A 20,500-nucleotide genomic window follows, 5' to 3' on the forward strand; every position below is an offset into this window, starting at 1 on the left:
CACCGTAATCACGTGTCATACTAGAGCGGAGTAGTAAATTAATGATGCAGTGCACAATTATGTCTTCATAGGGTTCCGCGTCGTTAACGCATCAGCAGTGCTGATGCTGTGGCGCCACCTGCGCTATGGAAATCAAACTACCTTTCGTGCCCGGTGCTGCCTCTGTAGTCCTATCAGTGTGAAAACGAACAGCTGAATTCAATAATAGTGAAAATGCATGCCTAATGCTTTGTTCTCAGCGTGAGGTGAGAGTAAACGATGCTGGAGTTTACCGTTTATTTGCTGTTTTTATTGTTCACGTGGCGTATATATATATATATATATATATATATATATATATATATATATATATATATATATATATATCTATATATATATATATATATATATATATATATACCATATGTAGGACACATAGGATATAGGACACACCTTTTATATGTATAGGCTGTGTATTGAGCAGCCGCCTTGACAACACTGTGAAGTGCGGTAAACGCGGTTTAAATCATGGATTCGGTCAAAGTTGCGCGACAGATTGGTGATCAATATTTCTCGCACTTAATGCTATATCACCACGGAAACTGTTATAGTTTCTAATTTGTTTCTTTTCTTTCTTTTCCTGGTTTTCTAAAGTTTAAAAATCCATCTTGCGCATAATAATCCTTCGTTTGATAGATGGCGCTCCATCGTGTGTCTTTCTGTTCAGTCTCGTTATTTGCGCTTTTTGCTTTCGAAGTCATGTACCAACTAGATCACCAATGGACGTAATTGTCTCAAGCGACCACGCCTACGTCTTCGGCTGCGGGCGGAGAGTGTAAATGACAGTAAGGTACATAGATAAAACTGGGACGCTGTAACGTAAAGTCATTGCAAACTTTTGTATTCCAATTCTGGAATCAGCCGTCCGCGATTGGTCAAAAACTTTTTTGAACCACCCCCACTTCGCCTGTCTGTCACGTGACGTCATGAAAACCGCGATAGGTCCTCATCTGATATGATGACAACAGAAAAATAGTTATTTCTGATTCGACGCGTTTTCGCTTTGAGCTATTGGTAAAAAAATTTAGGGCTGCACCCACTTCACCTGCGTGTCACGCGACGTCACAAAACCGCAAAAACTCCCCGTGCAGGGCCCAGGCAGTCACTCTCAGACTTCCGCAAACAAGCACTTACCCGAGCCCCGCGGCGCTGCACACAATGTAGCCCGAACGGTTCCCAAGCCCGGACTGCCCTCTGTGTGGTGATTATGCGGACTTCGAACATGTCCTGTGGGGCTGCGCCTCTGCCGGTCCCCCTTTCACTCACGAGGAAATGATGAAGCTAATTAGGGCCCAGGATCCGACCTCTCAAATCCTGGCAGTCCAGAGGGCTCGCGACAGGGCCGTCAGGTTCCACCTGATGGTCCCCGAGTGGGCCCAGCCAGGTGGCGTGGAGTTTAGTTACGTCTACAGTGGACAAAATAAAGTTGTTTCACTCACTCACTCACTCACTCACTCACTCACTCACTCACTCACTCACTCACTCACTCACTCACTCACTCACTCACTCACTCACTCACTCACTCACTCACTCACTCACTCACTCACTCACTCACTCACTCACTCACTCACTCACTCACTCACTCACTCACTCACTCACTCACTCACTCACTCACTCACTCACTCACTCACTCACTCACTCACTCACTCACTCACTCACTCACTCACTCACTCACTCACTCACCGCGTCAAAGTGACGTGTACGCGTTAAAGGTGCATTATTATGGCGAACAAAACTGAATTTTCTTCTGAATAGCCACAGACTGCCTCGTTCCGAAAGCAATAAAAGATGGCTGCTGCCGATCGTTCAGGCACTGGCTACTCACACCTACCGCAGAGCATGGATTTATTTGCGTAGAATAAAACTTTTTGCGTGGCCGCGTAACGTTTTCGAGCACTTTCGGTACTTTTACGACCTCGCTCTGCCAACCCTTCTTTGCGGAGGATCCGTTTTAGCAGCATTCTTAACCATCCGCTGCATGCCGCCGCGATTTTCGACCAGCCAGCGCAAGCCAAGTAAAGAGAAGCGGACCAATCGCAGACGCCGGCACTATCGATTTTCAGCACACTACCTTGGTCACATTGAATGCCTCTCCACTTGAGCATGCTCCTCGCCCCATGTGAGCCAATTAGATAAGACAAGCCGCTTAGTGCAGGTAAAGTTATATTTTTCAAGCAAACAAAAGTAACCTATAAATGAGAAGAGAGTTCGATTGGTGTCTTCAGACAACCTTGCGGGTCAGCGTCCGATGTTTGCGTCAGCGGTTGCCCTAATTTGACGCCGGGAGAGTGGAATAAAAAGATAGTGGCATAGTTGCACGTTATAGTGCCCAAGATTTGCTTTTTTGTCTAGGGACCTTAAACGATAGTTGCGTGTGTGTGTGTGTGAAGTGACTCTTGAAGAGAATGGAAGAGATAAGTGCAGTGCCGTGACTGTCTCTCACAGGAGGACACCGCAACAGCACTGCACCACTGCACGGGGAAAGGGGTATCGGGAGAAAAAGATGGAGAGGAAAGGAGAAGGCAGTAAAAAAAGCAAAAAAAAAACATAAGCGAATGCGGGGCTCAGAGCCATGCTCTTAGTTGCGTCACACTCAACGCGCTAGCTGTTACAAGAGAAGAATTCGAGTCTACTCCCCTTACCACGGCTACTACGGTGCAGTTTTTGCCGCTGTCATAGACTAGACTATCTTGGGGATCAACCCACGAAAACAGTTAGACACAAAGGAATGATTGCGCTTAGTTCCCTAAGAAGGCTAAACGCTTAAGAAACCGAGGTCCTCCATGCTACACTGAGTGAGGCGTACCGCTCGTCAATTTAACACTCGTATTGTGCACGACGCGCTCCAACGACGTCAGAATTCCGCGATGCTCGGATCATGTAATACAGGGTGGTATTTGGAGGTGTATATGGCTGACGAGAAAGCGTGGAATGGCACATTGGCCGAAAAAGGCAGCGTCTGTCGTCTGTAGGAGCGAAACTGACAGGAAATTCCCATTGCCTGCGACGCCACGTCACGACACTGCAGAGTGGGCGAGAGGGAACGCCTGCTGCCCCGATAGCGCGCCAGGTACTGCGTGGGGTTAACGGGCTGCTGGAAGCGGGCGCGCGGTTTCTCTCTCTCTCTCTCTCACCCATTCGAAACTTAGCTGCTGCGTGCGCTTGCCGGCCTTGGTGACTGCTGCTACGTCCTCGGTTTATCGTCGCGTAGGACGTCGGTGGCATGTGGCGTTGGCACCGCCGCAGACTGCCTCGAAGGACCACTCAGCGACATTCAATTGGACAGTGAATGCGAAAAGTGCTTCGGTGTCCTCGGATTTCTTCTATCTAAGGGCCGGCACACCGCCCACAGCTCAACAGTCCCGGCCACAGGACGAGGCCTCGCAGCATCCGTTGCACGGCGTCGTGTTTCCGCGGCATGGACGTCGGTCAGCCTTCTTAGGTCGAGTGACGTGTGTCGAGTCATCTATGCATCACGTCATTTTCAACCCTGCGGCAGCGTGTGCCTCGGAGATAATTTTTTTAGTGCGCAACGCAGCGTTCGAAATAGCGCCACTCCACTGACTTGAAATTCCTTTTCTCCAACTAATCACCGGTGCTCCAACCCCCTTTCCTTTATGGCGGCGCTCTTCCTTAAAGCGAATGCTCCCACTTATTTCTAAAAAGGCGAGGTGGTGGAGGAGATTTTGCGACATACCCCATTCGCAAAGCACCTTTGCCCTTTTTGTATAATCTTTCCGTATGTAAAATTAATAAAAGATCAGTGGCAGTCAAGTCTACGAACACCACAGCGTTAGCAGCATACTATTGGAACTTGCTAAGGGTAGGCAAAGTAGCATTGTTCCGGCGCAACGTGAACGCACTTATTGCACATAGGCAACTACTGTCCTATCCTTTAACACCAAAAGAACGCACTGACTACAGACTTCGAAGTCGCTTTAATATAGTGTCTCTATTTACAGTGAATTTGTGACTTGCGCGAATTTTTACAAAGAAGGTGCACTATCTGCTCCTCTTTGGTTGCAGGGGCCGGCCTAGGCCTCTTTTTCTAGTTTGATCAGTTCGAGGATGCCGTCCTGCATTTCTCTCACAGCCTGGTACTCGGTGAGGCCCAGACGGCGCTTGTTGGAGATGTCGTAGACGCCGCCCTCGCTCTCCGTGTGCTCGCCTCGAGTACCTGCAGTGAGAAGAGTAGGGCACAACAGTTTTACGATGAAAGAAATTACGCGAGATAAAAGATGGTCTTGATTGGACGAATCACTGAGAAGTGTGAACGATGTCAGGGCATAAAGAAAATTTTGAGCCATCGAATTTTCTGTTGCATGTGAGGCGATAGCTGCAAGGGGCGGACTATGTATGTATGTATGTATGTATGCATGTATGTATGTATGTATGTATGTATGTATGTATGTATGTATGTATGTATGTATGTATGTATGTATGTATGTATGTATGTATGTATGTATGTATGTATGTATGTATGTATGTATGTATGTATGTATGTATGTATGTATGTATGTATGTATGTATGTATGTATGTATGTATGTATGTATGTATGTATGTATGTATGTATGTATGTATGTATGTATGTATGTATGTATGTATGTATGTATGTGTTATCTATCTATCTATCTATCTATCTATCTATCTATCTATCTATCTATCTATCTATCTATCTATCTATCTATCTATCTATCTATCTATCTATCTATCTATCTATCTATCTATCTATCTATCTATCTATCTATCTATCTATCTATCTTATTTGCACGATTCTGCCGCGTACATAAAGTAACGAAACCTGAGTCGACGCGGACCGCGATGAAACAATTTTACGGAACATACAAAGGCATACAGACAGGCACACAGCTAAATCTTTGCGGCTAGTCGCTATCGGAGTCCGAGGACAGATCGTCGTAGTTGTACACCGACGAAAGAACGTCATCGTCAGTTCAGCAGGCCACACTTCTTGAAGGCTCACGCAACCATCGTCTCCGGGAGGGAATTCCACGCACCACAAATCCACCTTGCGATATCTCCGAGCGACCGCAAACCAAGGCAGAAAAAAAACAACGTCCCTTCAATGGCAGTGCGGCAACTGCTTTGCATTGAGATTGTTTTAAAAATAACTGGTTTGGTTATTGATTCTAAGTAGACTTAGTTACGATTGTAGCGTGCAGGCAAATTTTAACGCACCTTTTATACAATAAAGATGCGCGTTAGAATCGCGCAAATATGGGCATCTGTCAATTATGAGACAGCACTCGAGAAACGACTTAGGCGGGCCCAGGACACTTCCGTAGAACGTGCAAAGTGGCTTGCGGCAACATCGGTGGGTCAGGCAAGACAGCATAGCTTAGAAACTCCGCAACAGCTTGCGCCTAACCCGGGCCCACAAAGAGAAATGTCACTATATTTTTTTTCCCTGTAGGAATTGGTGTGAAGCGTTAATAAAGTACACAATATAAAGGCTTTGTTGACGATTACTTTACAGCAACCAGCGGTGCACTGTCGTCGTTTTGACGGTTGTGACAGCCAATGGCTTAGACGCGAAATGCGCCGCAGGCTTCAGGCTTGTTCGCTTTCCAAGTCATTCGTCGCAGCGTATCGCCGCTGCAAAGTTTCACGCTTCGGCATGAAATGTTCACCGCACTAGTAGGTGCTCATCATCCCCCGACACGAACGCACAGCACGTGCACACCACCGCAAGAAGCTAAAGTCCCATCACCACTGTGGCACCTTCACTAGTCGCGTTTGCGCAAATGCGACAGTAGCTTTTCAGATTTTTTTAGCGCAGAGCGGCAATTACTATGCGACGGTGTTTTATTTAGCGCATTTCCATTCATCTGAAACAAACTGGAACTTGTTTACATCGACTTGCGTTTCACCGGTGATCGGAGGAGAGCACACAACGGCAGCGATCTCCTTCCCTCAATCCGACACGCCAGAGTTAACCTGCACCATGCGAGACGACGTACCCCCTCTCGAACTGCGCTTCCTATCGCATCAATGGGATACACGTTCGTAGCGCATTATCACCGTTCATATGAATGTGATGCGCTAGAAATTCGACGCGCCACTTTTCACATTCATGTAATCGCTGCTAGTAAGGCCCCAGTGTAGAATAAAGGCAAGTCTTGTGGGTAGTAGTCTGGTGTGCAATGTTGCATTGAGTAGTCGGTCTGTGTTTAACTGGCAAGCCAGCAGCTAGTAGCAGACGGTAATCGGCAAATGAGTCCAAGAGGCAAAGAAACCTTCGCATTAATCAGCTCTTGACGTAGCACCCACAGAAAATATGAATAATGGGTACTACTACTTCGTGGTTCCCTCTTTTGTACAGCCAACGATGGCTAGAAACGTGCGGGCAACAAAGGACGATATGTTACAAGGTCACATAGTGACTTGTACCATAAGTTAGTACCAATAGAAACAAAACTGCGAGTCGGCCTAGTTGGAACAGATTCATTTTTTTAAAACTTTTTGTGCGCAAACAAACAGGGACTGGGACTGTGTTGCTCCTCTTCTTCGTCTCTGCTTGTTTGCGCACGAAAAGTAAAAAAAAGTGGACCAATAGAAAGTTACCTTTCGGTGTCCTTCAAGACTGTCCGAATTGTGACGCCGAACACACACGTTAATGCCAACCCTTGGAGGCATTTCACAAGCAAGGGGCCTTACGTGCCGTTTAAAGGCATGAACTAGTGGGAGCCGAAGTTCTTTTGCGTGGCAGTTCTATGTTTTGTTGATTTTCTAAATCGAAGCGTTAGAATATGCACTGGTCATTTGCGTCCGAGCTTAACTAGTGGAAGCCGAAGTTCTTTTGTGTGGCAGTTCTATGTTTAGTTTGCTGATTTTCTATATCGAAGCTTTAGAAGATGCACTGGTAATTTGCGTCCGATCGTAAAAAGTTAGGTGTGTTCATCTCCCATTTATGACTTAGCTGTTAAGCTTGCTACTGAGTATAACCTTTACTCTGCTTGTACGACCATCTGCTGGTTTTTCTTAAGAAGCTGCTGCTGCGGGAGACCAGTAAAAAATCAAAGGAGCGCTTCAATGCTCGGCCAAATGCGCTTGATCGCGTCGTACCGAAAAGAGACACATACGTACCTCGCACTTGTAAGTTGTACTTTGCCGCAATTTTCTCCAGCTTCTGTTTATTGGCGGCCAGCTTAGGCAGCTTGATGTGCACACTGGCACGGATGGTGGTGCCCAGGTTCGTGGGGCAGAAGGTCAGGTACCCGAAGCGGTTATCTCGAGAAAAGGGCAGCTTCTTCTCGATCTCCTTGACAGCTTTGACCAGACGACCATAGACCTGAACGGAACCCATAGGAAAAATACGTTGGCGGCCGGCCTGATGCCCATGTATGCGAAGAAGGTATTGTAGCTACAGAACATTGCGCCATCGATGACGTGACGGCTTATGGACGCTTACAAGAAATCCCAGTCTCATGTTCGAATCGCCCGTTAAAGTTCAGCAGACTACGTGGCCTTGCGTGGAGTGTGGTCTGTACGAGACACCAGAAGCGTGTGTGGTTCTTCTCGAGGGGTATCATCAATATATGACGACGGAAGTCTAGCCATGTCAAAAGTCGCTGAAGGCGTTTCACATCTTGCACAGAGAAGCAGTTTTATCATATTATAAACAACCGGATGCAACAAGATTCGTGGGAAGGAAGTGTTGGCGGCAGTGGAAAGTGCCATTGAGAGTTCGACACATACTTCTTCGTTCTGCAGGACATCTTTGCTCGCGAAAGGCAGTTTAAAACTACACCAACTGCTATGGACTTCATGCACAGCGCCATCACGACGCACAGAGTGCCCCTTACCTGCTTGAGGTCCCCTCCCTTCTGCATGGAGATGATCCTGAGGTGGTCCTCCTCATTGACCCAGACGAGGAAGGTCTTGTCGTCGTTGTGGTAGATGCCTCTTCCTGTTGGCCAGAACCGGCAAGCATTGGCCGCCTGCAGGAAGCGGTCTCCCTCCTTGAAGAGGAAGTGGTCGTCGATGAGCTGTTGCTGAACCTTCTTGCTCATTCCCGTGAGCGGGTAGTAGGTGCCCTTGAGCTCGCCGCTAAGAGAGGTGAGTGTAGAGCTGACCTTCTTCTCCATTTCCTTGTACTGGGCTTCGGTCAAGCACGGGTTGAACGGGTAACCCTGTGTAAGAGGAGGAAAAATAATGGAGAGCTTGATCTTGCCCGTGAACGTATTACCTTTGGCGGAGCATCGGGATATTGGAGATGAGTACGGCAGAAGTTGATGGTTTCAAATAGCGTGCCCTTCGGAACGTGGTGGACATTCTCTAGTCCCTACCATCCTTTCTGAGTGAATATCCTGGCATTGCCTTACAATGTGCCTATTAATCTCCTGACTTTTGCTGCTAGAGTCGCATGCCTCATCCGGTTGCGAATACGGCTGCTTTAGTATGGGTTTTTTCCTTCACGCAGTCAGCTAGAGACTCAAATACCAAGGCACTACTCTTCGTGTCATCGTACAGATTGTCTCTCCTGATTTCTTTCGTGCCATATTTGTTAATTTCAATACACGTACTTCTTTTGTTTCCCTCCATTGCATCTAGTTTACCATCTCTGCTTCCTTTACTTCCTGTTGGATTCACTCCGCGTTGCCTCTTTGCAGGTTAAATTACTCTGTACTTAGTTGCCAACATTTTTGACCTCTTCCTCCATTCCGTGTCACGATGTTTAGGTACGGATGTCTGTGCGCTTTAGCCGCCCATTCGGTTTCCTTCATGTTATTGAGTCTTTCTATAAAACTGATCTTGCTCTGCACTTCTCTGCCTTCAAAAGAAGCACAGCCGATGCTCCTCTGCATTGCCTAAATGGTAGTTTTCTTTTACCATGTGCCCCCAATGCCAATTGGCGCACTTACTTTTGGTTAGCGTCCAACCCCGACATCTCTTAAGCAGGTAATTGTATCTCTGAGCGTTAGTACTGGTACAATTACTTCTTCCCAGATTCGTCGCGCCCTTTCATATGTAGTAGCCCCAAAGCAATCCATGTTTTATACGACTGTACTCAGCACCTTCATCCTTACATTATTTTTGTGAATAATTGATGGGTATATTATTCGTGTATGTATCCTACTAGGTATTTATGTTACTTGACTACTGGTAGGACTTGCCTTGGCATTAATACTCGTCTCTTCATTACGGGTCATAGTTTCCGACGCCCACGCGCTAAAATTTACGCTTATATGCATCCAATCAGTACCGCACATATTCCGTTGTCTATGTGAACCTGCGCAAACACCTAAAACGCGGCCCTATTGTTGATTAATGTTCAAACGTTTCATTGAAATCACAATGTCGATGTTGGCGCTCGGAAAAATCTTGGTTACATCAGGCGCGACTTATGCTCGTCTTACAAGTTTACGAAATTATTAGCCTATGCTATCCAGCTACGTTCACAAATGGAGCAAGCGTTTTTCATCGGGAACCCGCATCCCTGGTGCCTCATGAACAAGCTCGAATCAGTACAAAACAAGGAATGCGCGCTTCGTTACGAAAAATTATTCTTGGAGATCCACCATCAGTAACAATAAAATATCTGTAAATCTGCCCGCGCTAGAAAATCGAAGAGCAAGGGGCTTTGTTTTCAATTTCAACAAGCTTGATCACTGCAGGACGTCTGCCAGCACATGCCGCATCAGCAAACCCCCAACCCCGATCATATATTCCGGCACCTGGATCATAACTTTAAAGTGTACCCTGTTCTAGCAGGCATTAACTTATTGAATGAGACACCCCTCTTGCTCGCAATATTCCGCTCGAGTATATTACTTAATGAAATCGTATTGGCGTACATAATGAATTCCTAGCGAAACTAAAACACTTTTTAATTCACATACATAGGTTTCCTCGGCTCATTCTTTAAGGCGTCAGTGTGTTATCGTGATCCACTTCTTGTTTTATCTTTCTTTTCACCATATTTTGATGTTCCTTGCGCACATGACTTTGTTTTAGATTGAGACCGAGCTCCACACGGCTTTAATATGCTTCTATATTGCTGCGCTCCTTTACTGTAACGTGCCGTACTTGTCTGAATGCGTAATTATTTTAGCCGGCTTTATCTACGTGAATTATATGTTCTAAGTACGATTTATTTATTGTAACACCGGTTATTGTTATGACCGTATGGGCGTTCAGGATTTTGGAGGAGTTCTTGTGCTGTGCCCTTGTTTTTTGTGCACATAGGAGTTGACACGGAGTTTGAAGTACTGATCTCAGAATTTATTTGATGTGTGCTCTCGTTTTATTCAAACATGCATTACCTTTTTGAATGCGCACTCTGTTTGTCATTGGTGTATTTAACATGCAATGCTCGCCTGGGTCTTTAGGGTGTCTTGAATTAAACGAAAATTGCCCCGACTGCTGGTGGTTCTTGGGCAGCATGCTTGGCGGCATTTGCGTTTTGGGGCTATTGCCAGTCTGTTCGTCTGGCAACCGAGCGCGACAGCAGCACTGACCTGCAGCGAGCGTCCACAGCGCACCCTGGTGGAGATGACAAACTCGTTCTTGGGGTCCACGTTCACCAGCGTGTTTATGTCGCCGAAGTCCGTGGGCGGGTGCTTGGCGCCGCGAGGGAAGCCCTTGTGGTAGTCGTCGATCACCGGGTCGAACAGGTCGGCGAACACGGTGTACGACTCGGCGTCGGGAGCGTACACGCCCACCCCGCTGTCCAGGTTCTCCACGCCTGCAAAAGAAAAAATAGAGAAATGAAAAACAAAGAGAAAAAAAAACGCGAGAGTGGTGTTGCAAAATATACGCGAAGGAATTCGCTTTTGGAAAACCGCACTCACGAAAGCGAATTGATTAGCAAAGTGGGAGTCGGTGTGCAATAAAAGTTGGCGTTTAATACATGACACTTCTCGTTTGGAGCAAAACGCTGCATGGCTAAAGATACGGGTTACAAAAAGACCACACAGAAAACAAAGGGTATTCGAAAGATAAATTGTCCTGCATATAGCCAGCGTTAGGTAACAATTTTGCCAAAATTAGCACGAATTTTCTGCTCTTTACCGGTATATTTACAATAATTGAAGATTTTAAGTTTTGAGTTACGTTGATTCGATATGAAATCCACAATTTTGGGTTTTCGTCGGCTTCTCTTTTAGAGATATGCTCGGTATTTGTTTAACATATTTGCTGGGTTAAGACTTCCTCCGGGTGGAACGTGAATGTTGTTTAAATGCTTTTCATTTATTTCTGGTGTATTTTAGCTTTTACGCTATTTACTGCTGCTGACTTCGTTATAGAGAGGCAGCTGTGGCCTCTTGCCAAGCATCGTTTAACGACAAGCCTCCTCTATCGCGGTTAAGGAAAAAAACAAAACGCTTATTCATAGTTTTGTGTCCGAACTATGGGCGCTTGTCGTGAAGCGTTCTAAGATATGTGCGGAAAGAATCGTGAAACTAAACAGCGCTTGCATGCTGCGTCCACTGCACGGTACCATCTAGTCCGCCATAACTTGGAAGGAAGTTCCATGGTCCTGGCGTTATTTAGGAAATGTCCTGTATTTCTTTCGAGAGGGTAGTGTAGGTTTAGCATGTCACAAAGTGATGGAAGTCTTGCGCGCAGATATGCGACAAGAAGGATGCATAATCACAGCACGCTAGCCAGGAGCCTGTTTTTCATTTCTCCACCGAGCAGCAAAAGCTTCATAAAGCGAGAGCTGTGGAGAAATAGTTTTTTTTTTCTGGGGGGAGGGGGTGCATCCGCCATTGAACAGAAATGGACATGGTTCATCGACCAGGACCGGGGCAGTCTTACTCGGCAACACATCTATATGCCTTTGCTGTCGTGCTAAAATGAAGAAAGAGAAAAGAAGGAAAAGCGCACTAGTCGATAATTCTTAGACACGATATTTTAGTGACAGATCAGGCAGCTATGTTAAAATTCGCGCTTCTGCAGTAATCGTTGTCGTAATAACGAGTAGTGGCTCTCCGTGGCACTGTTGCCTGCTGTGCTGTCTGCATTATATGTGTACAAAGTGCGCTACATGGCTGAATGTCGACATTGTGATTAACTATTTCTTGAGCGGCTGGAGTGCTCTGTCGTTGCGTGTGCCAGCTGCTCTGGGCTCAACATTCTATTGTGCATCGCTATGAAGCAGTCGGCGGTATTGAAGGTGCTGACAATCAAGCGAGTGGCCGTTTAGTTGGTAGTACGCAACACCGTAACATTCCGCAATTTAACCTATTTGCACTGATGTCTTAACTTGCGCCAGCCAGCGTGTGGGCAGCAGTAGACAGCAAGCAATATCTTACTGAGGAAGATGAAACATCCTTGGTGATTTTCGTGGTATTAAATAATAATTAATATGTAATATTATGAGCACTAAATATTGCTGTTAAATTTATTAATATTATGAAAACCAACTACCTCAGGCTATTTCACCGATATTGTTTTTACCACAATCACAAGTATTCTAATATACCACTGATAATAAAGATTAGCCTAAATGGTACGCTTAAATGAAAAGGCCGCATGAACTACCATAGACGAGGCTTAAAACCCGTCCAACTAAATGTTCCCAGTCGATTCGACACCTCGCGTGGGGTCAGCTTAAGCAAGCGCCTTTATCAAGCTGCAAACTCCCTCGGTTCGTGCTCACGCTATGGTGAGGCGGAAACAGCTTCGTTACTGGGGTTGTTCCCTAGACACGTTGAGGTTGTACTTCTCAACATTTTTATTTTCGACTGTTTGCGAGAAATTATCCCGAATTTAGTATATGGTTGAAAGAGTGTCAGTTTTCTGCAGACGTTAAAGCGGTTACTTCTTGGTGTTCTTTGGCCATCATTCGCCCTTGCTCCATAAAACCCCATATATAGTTTTTTCTGTCTAATCGAAAAGTTCATGAACTGCTCAGGACGCGACCTTTAAGCCTAGAATTAGGTTTCATAGTTTTCTTTCAACTAAAGAGGTAAATGTACTCCGAGTCCTATTGTTATACGTACTTGTCTACCGCTGTCATGAAAAGAGCCTTAATGAAATAGATGAAGTAGAGCATTTTTAAAATATTTCAGGCATTTTAGATGCATTAGGAAAGAGCCTCTGTACCATCTATACCACGGTATCATGGTGTCATACTAAGATGTAATAACCTAGTGAGAAAAAAGAAAGTAGGCGACCCTAATGTTTGTCTTAGGTGTTACTTAGTGGCGCTCGCACCTGAGCGTTGGTGTTTGTTAGGCCAACTTTAGGCGAACGCACCGCACGAACAGAACTCGGAGGTAAGTGTTTTCCATTAATTAGCCGGTTAAATGACATGCGACGTTCTTGTATGTAACGTTATTAAAGAGGTCGTTGCTTCCGCTTTCTACTTCCGGGTTTCCAGAAATTTCGCCGAAATCGTGCTCACGTGGTGAGTCTCTAAAATCCAGGATTCCGTGCTTTTGGTGTGCGGTACTCGGTAATTTCTAATTAATTCTAATTATTCCAGACACTTCCGTAACTCACCTTGTAACTAAACTTACACTCTTGTATCGTATATATAATGAAACTCATGAATCTTGTCCTGTACCATTTTTTTCTATTTCTTTTCTGATTTATCTTGAATTTCCTCCCTGGTCGTCTCAGGGAGTGAACCGAAAGCGCCGCGCAAGAAACAAGAGTGTCGCTCGATGTTCGTGCCACTAAAAAAAGAAAGGCCTTCAAAGGCGGGCTGGCGGGATTTCACAACCTACAGCTAGCGTTTGGATATCAAACTGGACTAAAATCACAGGAGCGGTGATCGGCTCCCTGACCCCTCTGGATGAAAACCTTGATAAATCTGGCCACCCTTTCCACACGTCGTCGGTTAAGCGGGTTGCGTAGCACGTGTTGACCCTGTCGTGACAACGCCATTGTCCCTCTTTCTTCTCGAGGCTGGGCGACGAAACGGGCTAAGCGCTTACCAGACTGGATGACATCCAAAAGGGTGGCGCCCATCGCAGTCTTGCGGGTCTTCAGCTTGTCGAAGACGTCCTTGGTGAGGTACTTCTTCAGCAGGGAGTGGCAGTCGCTGGCACCCTGGAGCTTCTTGAAGCCGGCCTCCAGCTTGTCCAGGGTCGCCTGGTCCACCTTTCCCCCGCCTTTGCTCTTGCCATGGCCGCCGCCGAAACTCCTGCACGCGACAGCACAGCATGTGAGACTACGGCAGCGATTGTCAGCAGCCATGCTGTCATTCTCGCCGCCCTGTGAAATGGAAAATAAGTTAACGGGACACTTCTGGGTAGCCGTCTTGTTGAGCACTGGTGGAGTCACGACGGGGAGATTGGCTTCCGCGTGCCAGGCCTTGCTGGCACGGTCATTAGCTACTGTTGTGCCTATTAGCTCGTCTCGCGCAGGTCCGAGGACCATCGACGTCCTGACAGTTTTACGTGAGCTCTATAAACACGTGTTTGGTGCGTTCTGCGTACTCTACACTGTCCGACAGCGCTCCTAACACCAAGGAAGCTGTTATGAACAGAACACGCTGCTGTAGCTACATGCTTTCTGTCGGCACTTCATTTTCGTTGATTTCAAGCCGCGAAGCATCATACCAAAACAAGAGCGCACTGAAAAGGTGATGACTTGCCTTTGCCGACTGAATTGCCTATTATGTCCCCACGATAACAGTTCCACATGTTAACTGCTGAATCTAAATAAAAAATACATGCTTTTAAATAGGAGATCCTTTGATTTTGACAATTTATGCCACCAATAGCAAATGTGCGTTTTCTTAACGTTATGTTTAGATGCGTCACAAGTCGAAAAGACGCTGCGCAGGCGTGTAACCGGAAGGGCTAACACGCACGATGGAAGAAACACAAGGGTTAGCTTATAACTTGTCCTAAGTGTCGGGAGTTAGTGCCCATGTCTTTCTTTCATCGTAGTTGTCCGCGCTTCGCGCCTCTTAACTCTGAACCCAAAAGCAATGTATTTGGTAGACTGTCTATCGAGTCGTAGTACTATGCAACTAAAGGATCATGTAGACATTGGGCGCTTTCTTTATCTTACAATGTAATGAAGTGGATTTACAAAGTTTTCGCTCGTAGATATATGGCCTGACTGATGGCTAACGGAATATGAAATGTCACGCTTTATTGCGAAACCAGTCTTGTAGACTGTGTTAAAGGACTGGAACCATGTCCGTTGGGATAAATGCCTTAATCTTGTAGTAGGGTTACTTTATTTTCATGGTATGTTTTACGGTTAATGCTAACTTAAGTAGGTTTTCAGTTGAGTACGTTTTATTTTCTTAGAAACATGTGGCATCTATTTTTATGGTAGTATACTTGAACGGCCGATGAAAAGCTTGCTGCCATTTTTTTCTTCTTTCCTCCATGCCGTCATGCCAAGGGCAGCAAGGCTGATCCTCTGATTTTTACCAAATTGATTCGAATTCGAGTAAGTTTGTATCGGGATAATGTCGGTCACTCACCATGCTCCAACCGTGAAGGGTATCACGGCCTGCTTGAGGAACATGCGAGAGAACATGGCTCCGCTTGAGTGAATCCTGCGTCAGTGCGTTATGCAGGGCACACAGGGTTGAAACCTCGAAGCTGGGCAACAACGAGGCTTAGCTAAATTTCTCCTCTGATAACTGTTGAGGCTTGTTTAGCTACTTAAGATATATAGTATGGTGATCGCCATGACAATTTTTTCACACTGATCGTACATTCAATACTCGCATATCGCCAACGCGAAAGTGAGAAAAAAAAGAATAAAAGAAGGGTTATACTAGCTGCCTGCACATAGTAACCGGTTCCTGCATATAGTGGCGTTTCACACTCGATGCACTGATTGCACTCGAGTCTTCATGCTGTGATTTCTTAACAGCGTTTAAGGAAGTTGGAGACTGTACTTGCTAAACGTTATTGTATTATTCGGTTGCGTTTTCGCTTATTTGGAACTTAGAATTGTTTTTTTTCTCACTTTAATTACGTCGGAAAAGATACATTTTCTGGAGCACGTATATCTGTTGAACCATTATCCAAAAACATTTTTGATACAACGTGTTGCTGTAATGGCCTAGAATGTGCCATGGTTTGAGAACTGTTTCGGCGTTACAGCTCGCTTGCATATTATCACATTTCATTCACAGAAAGGAAAAAAAAAAGATAGGATTTGCGGAATACATGGTGAATGAATAAGTGCTGAATGACAATGAGATCTCAGAAAAGGATCATTGGGGATCGTCAAGACGCATGTGTTTGACCTTTGCATGCAGAACGTCAGCTTAGTCTTGAAGGGAGCCAGTAATGTCAAGCGGGACATGCATCTATAATAACTGAGAATAGGCATAGCGAACAGCCAATAACAGTGGTTCCTTGCTCACTAAACATAAAGCAGTTGTGACGACCACATAAGATAAAGTCGGTGCTTTTGTATTTCTTGCTTTTGATACAAATTCAAGAAAATATTTCCGCACGTTGTTTTATTATTTTTTACAGAGGTGGTCAACAAAAGCTGTACTAATGTTGTACACGTGTTAATATTATCGTATTCTTGTTTTACATGCGGTCTCCCGGCAGTTTGTACTTTCAAGAAAGTTACCATCGCTGCTGTTATTTGACATCGTAATCGAGAAAAAATATAACGCCATCATGCTGTCGTGAGTGACTCGCCGACGGGGCGTTGTGTCACACATACGACAGGAGCCGCAACAAGTATACTTGACGTGCATCACATATTGTTGCCTGATAGGTGGACTCGGAATGAATTTTCTGTCACGTAAAGCCATTGCGCCCAAAATTCAACCGGCAGTCTAGAGGCTTATATTAGCTCTGTTTCAAAGTGAAAGCCGATTGAGTTTCAAATTTTCGAAGCATTCCCCCACTTGTCAAGAGCACCTTGTTGAAATCATGGGTTACAAAAATCGGGGAACGGAGGAGGACTCCATATTTGCTCTAGAAATTACCCTGTGCCCAAAGACGACATTTTACGTCTGACTACATTATGTGTGTACATGTATGCACATATACCAGCACATTATAGTTTTCCTTAGAAAAAGATAACGAGGAAAGGCAGCATGCATATCAACGCAATGATTGCTGAAGCAGTGATTTCAAGCAGAATTTTGAGGTTGCTAGTTCGACGTTCGGTGGACTTACCACGCGTGCCAACCTGCAGAATAAGCTTACATAGCAGCTACACCAAAGGGTGGTAATGATTCGTTAATATTATTCAAGACTCTGTATTATTAACATAGAAGTTGTGGTGATGGCAAGCAAAAGGCTTTCGGTTATTTATACTTGCTCTGTGATGACAGCGCTGCATTTTCTAGAAGCCCGGAACCTCTGCTGAGTCAAACCTTTTTAATTGAGGTGGCGCAGATTGCTTAAAGGTTGGCTGGAGTACATTGTTTTGCAAGCATGTTTTCTTTTGTTAACCTATTCACGAAAACATATCAATATGTCGAAGCTACCAGTTGAATCTGTCCATGTGTTTGTAGTTATACTGACTGCAAGCGAATTAGTGGGGCACATGAACGAGCAATGCTTGCCAAGGATTTTTCATGGAGCTATGCCGACCTTTACAAAGAGTAAACATTACTTGAAATGAAGTGAAAATGCGCCTATCGATTTAAATCGGAATTCGTAACATTTGCTGTATATTTAGTCAAATCTTCGTAAGGAAAGGTGATTCTTTGTTAAATTATAGTCGGTATAATGTAGGGATGCCTCTCGCTCTATGCACCCTGGTCGCCTCATTGCATTAACGAAAAAGGCAATGCCGACGCGGGAAAATCAATGTCATAGGATTAGACATCGCTCCAAACTCGGGGCTCATATCTGCATAATGCAAGCATAATGCTGCATAATACAACTCAAAGAATACAGTAAGGGGAATGAAACGGCTTATTGAGCCTAAGATGATGGCTTTTCACAATTAGGCAAATAAGTGCTAACAGGCACTCCCTCTACAACGGGCGCCATGACGCGACCTTGGCAAAGTGTGACCTTAAAATGGCAGTTCTGGTTCTGGTGAATCAAACGGCGAAATAAAAAGATCACCAGGTTGTGTAGCGAGGGTATTGGGTCTAGCTGTTTTTTGTTAATACATTCAAGCTCTGTCAAATTCCTATTGAGGATGTTGTACAGTCAGCCGCCGTATAAAACTTCTGTATTTAAAATGCGTCGCTGAACTTAGTCTTTTCTTATGCGCGCTTGTGCGTTATACTAATTACGTCCATCAGAATTCACGCATTGTGGTAGTGACAGACAACCAGGTGCCGATATCATGACAAAGCTTTGGCTTTGTAAGAGCTGTGTATCATTGGCAGATAGCTATGGCTAATCAATAATACATCAATAATGCATTGCCTGATACCTGTTGTTACTAAAAATTCTAACCTAAGAACAAATAGTTATGTGAAGACAGACCCTGATCTATGCGGCCTATTCCGGCAATTGCGATCGAGTTTCCGCTCCTGAAGTACCGTAGCTGCCAACAACGTAGAATATGTGGTGTTTGGCCACTGAGTGTTACTAAAAACGCACAACAGATGCCATAACAGACTGCTCGACAGCGTTCGTAGTCGCGAATGGAGGCTCACCTGCGTCAGGAAGCAGTGGGGAAGGAGATGTCGCCGTCGACCTCAGCTCTGTCACGGGCCCACAAGAGCGGCGGCTGCCCCGGCGTGTCTCTATCGTAGACGGCGCGGCGGTGCCACGGGCCAGAACCTCGCCCACGCGTCGTCACCGGAGCCCACGCCCCCGGGGTTCGCGCACGCCAAGCGACGGTTCGCTCGCGCAATCCGGGCAGAAAGACGCCGTCTTCGTCGTCGTCCTCTTTGACATCGCGCCAGCTCGAGGGGCCGGAGTAGGCGAGATGGAATCGACCAGAAATAAACGACGCCGTGCCGTTGCTGCTCGAGCGAAGCGTTGGATAAAAAAATTTTTTTGACGACCATCATGCATGTCACAATGACTGTCAGCAAAAATACTGAAAAGTAAAATAAAGGCAGAGTTATACGGCACCACTGGATTCATGAAATGCGTGGGGGTTTGTGGCAGATGCGTGGTTTTTCACAGGAAAACTTCAAGGCTGCAATAGCTAGGCCGAAGCTTCAAAGGACGAAAGGCGGCGCAGAGGGAGAGAGAAAAGAAAGGTCAGGAAGACGAAAAGACGCAAGACATCCGTCAGTGTTTTCATTCTTCCTGCGTTTCTTACTTCTACAGCGAAGCTTTATACCTGTACCCTCCAAAAAAATTTTCGTGTCGTAAGAAAAAAAATTCAAATAAAAAAAAGAAAGGAAAATAAAGCTCCCCATATATGCAATACCGCTACCCGGAAATAGTGCAATACCGGCCCAACCCGCGGCGGAGGTGAAGCAGGAGTAAAGCACTCCCCATACGTGGTCCGATCCCGAAGATCGTGCCATGCCGGGCCGAACCGCGGCTGAGGTGAAGGTGGCGTTAAGCACTCCCCTTACGTGGGCCGATCCTGAACATAGTGCCATTACGGGTCGACCCGCGGCGGAGGTTAAGCAGGAGTTAAGCACTCCCCATACGTGGTCCGATCCCGAAGTTCGTGCCATGCCGGGCCGACCCGTGGCTGAAGTGATGGTGGCTTTAAGCACTCCCCCTACGTGGGCCGATCCCGAACATAGTGTCATTACGGGTCGACCCGCGGCGGAGGTGAAGCAGGAGTTAAGCATTCCCCATACGTGGTCCGATCCCGAAGATCGTGCCATGCCGGGCCGACCCATGGCTGAAGTGATGGTGGCGTTAAGCACTCCCCCTACGTGGGCCGATCCCGAACATAGTGCCATTACGGGTCGACCCGCGGCGGAGGTGAAGCAGGAGTTAAGCACTCCCCATACGTGGTCCGATCCCCAAGATCGTGCCATGCCGGGCCGACCCGTGGCTGAAGTGATGGTGGCGTTAAGCACTCCCCCTACGTGGGCCGATCCCGAACATAGTGTCATTACGGGTCGACCCGCGGCGGAGGTGAAGCAGGAGTTAAGCATTCCCCATACGTGGTCCGATCCCGAAGATCGTGCCATGCCGGGCGGACCCGTGGCTGAAGTGATGGTGGCGTTAAGCACTCCCCCTACGTGGGCCGATCCCGAACATAGTGCCATTACGGGTCGACGTGCGGCGGAGGTGAAGCAGGAGTTAAGCACTCCCCATACGTGGTCCGATCCCGAAGATCGTGCCATGCCGGGCCGACCCGTGGCTGAAGTGATGGTGGCGTTAAGCACTCCCCCTACGTGGGCCGATCCCGAACATAGTGCCATTACGGGTCGACCTGCGGCGGAGGTGAAGCAGGAGTTAAGCACTCCCCATACGTGGTCCGATCCCGAAGATCGTGCCATGCCGGGCCGACCCGTGGCTGAAGTGATGGTGGCGTTAAGCACTCCCCCTACGTGGGCCGATCCCGAACACAGTGCCATTACGGGTCGACCGGCGGCGGAGGTGAAGCAGGAGTTAAGCATTCCCCATACGTGGTCCGATCCCGAAGATCGTGCCATGCCGGGCC

The 20,500-nt window shown here is 46.4% G+C and overlaps 1 protein-coding gene across 1 annotated transcript; it reads right to left on the minus strand.

Moving 5' to 3' along the window:
• Positions 1 to 3,958: 3,958 nt before the first annotated feature.
• Positions 3,959 to 18,797, minus strand: LOC135896686 (arginine kinase Lit v 2.0101-like). Its single transcript, XM_065425174.1, has 7 exons — positions 18,573 to 18,797; positions 15,456 to 15,530; positions 13,948 to 14,156; positions 10,519 to 10,745; positions 7,864 to 8,190; positions 7,145 to 7,349; positions 3,959 to 4,216 (listed from the first exon to the last, which is right to left on the minus strand). The coding sequence occupies exons 2-7, from the start codon at positions 15,509 to 15,511 to the stop codon at positions 4,074 to 4,076; spliced, it is 1,167 nt and encodes a 388-aa protein (XP_065281246.1). The 5' UTR covers positions 15,512 to 15,530; positions 18,573 to 18,797; the 3' UTR covers positions 3,959 to 4,073.
• Positions 18,798 to 20,500: the final 1,703 nt, after the last annotated feature.

This window comes from Dermacentor albipictus, chromosome 3, assembly GCF_038994185.2.
Source record: "Dermacentor albipictus isolate Rhodes 1998 colony chromosome 3, USDA_Dalb.pri_finalv2, whole genome shotgun sequence".
NCBI lineage: Eukaryota > Metazoa > Arthropoda > Arachnida > Ixodida > Ixodidae > Dermacentor > Dermacentor albipictus.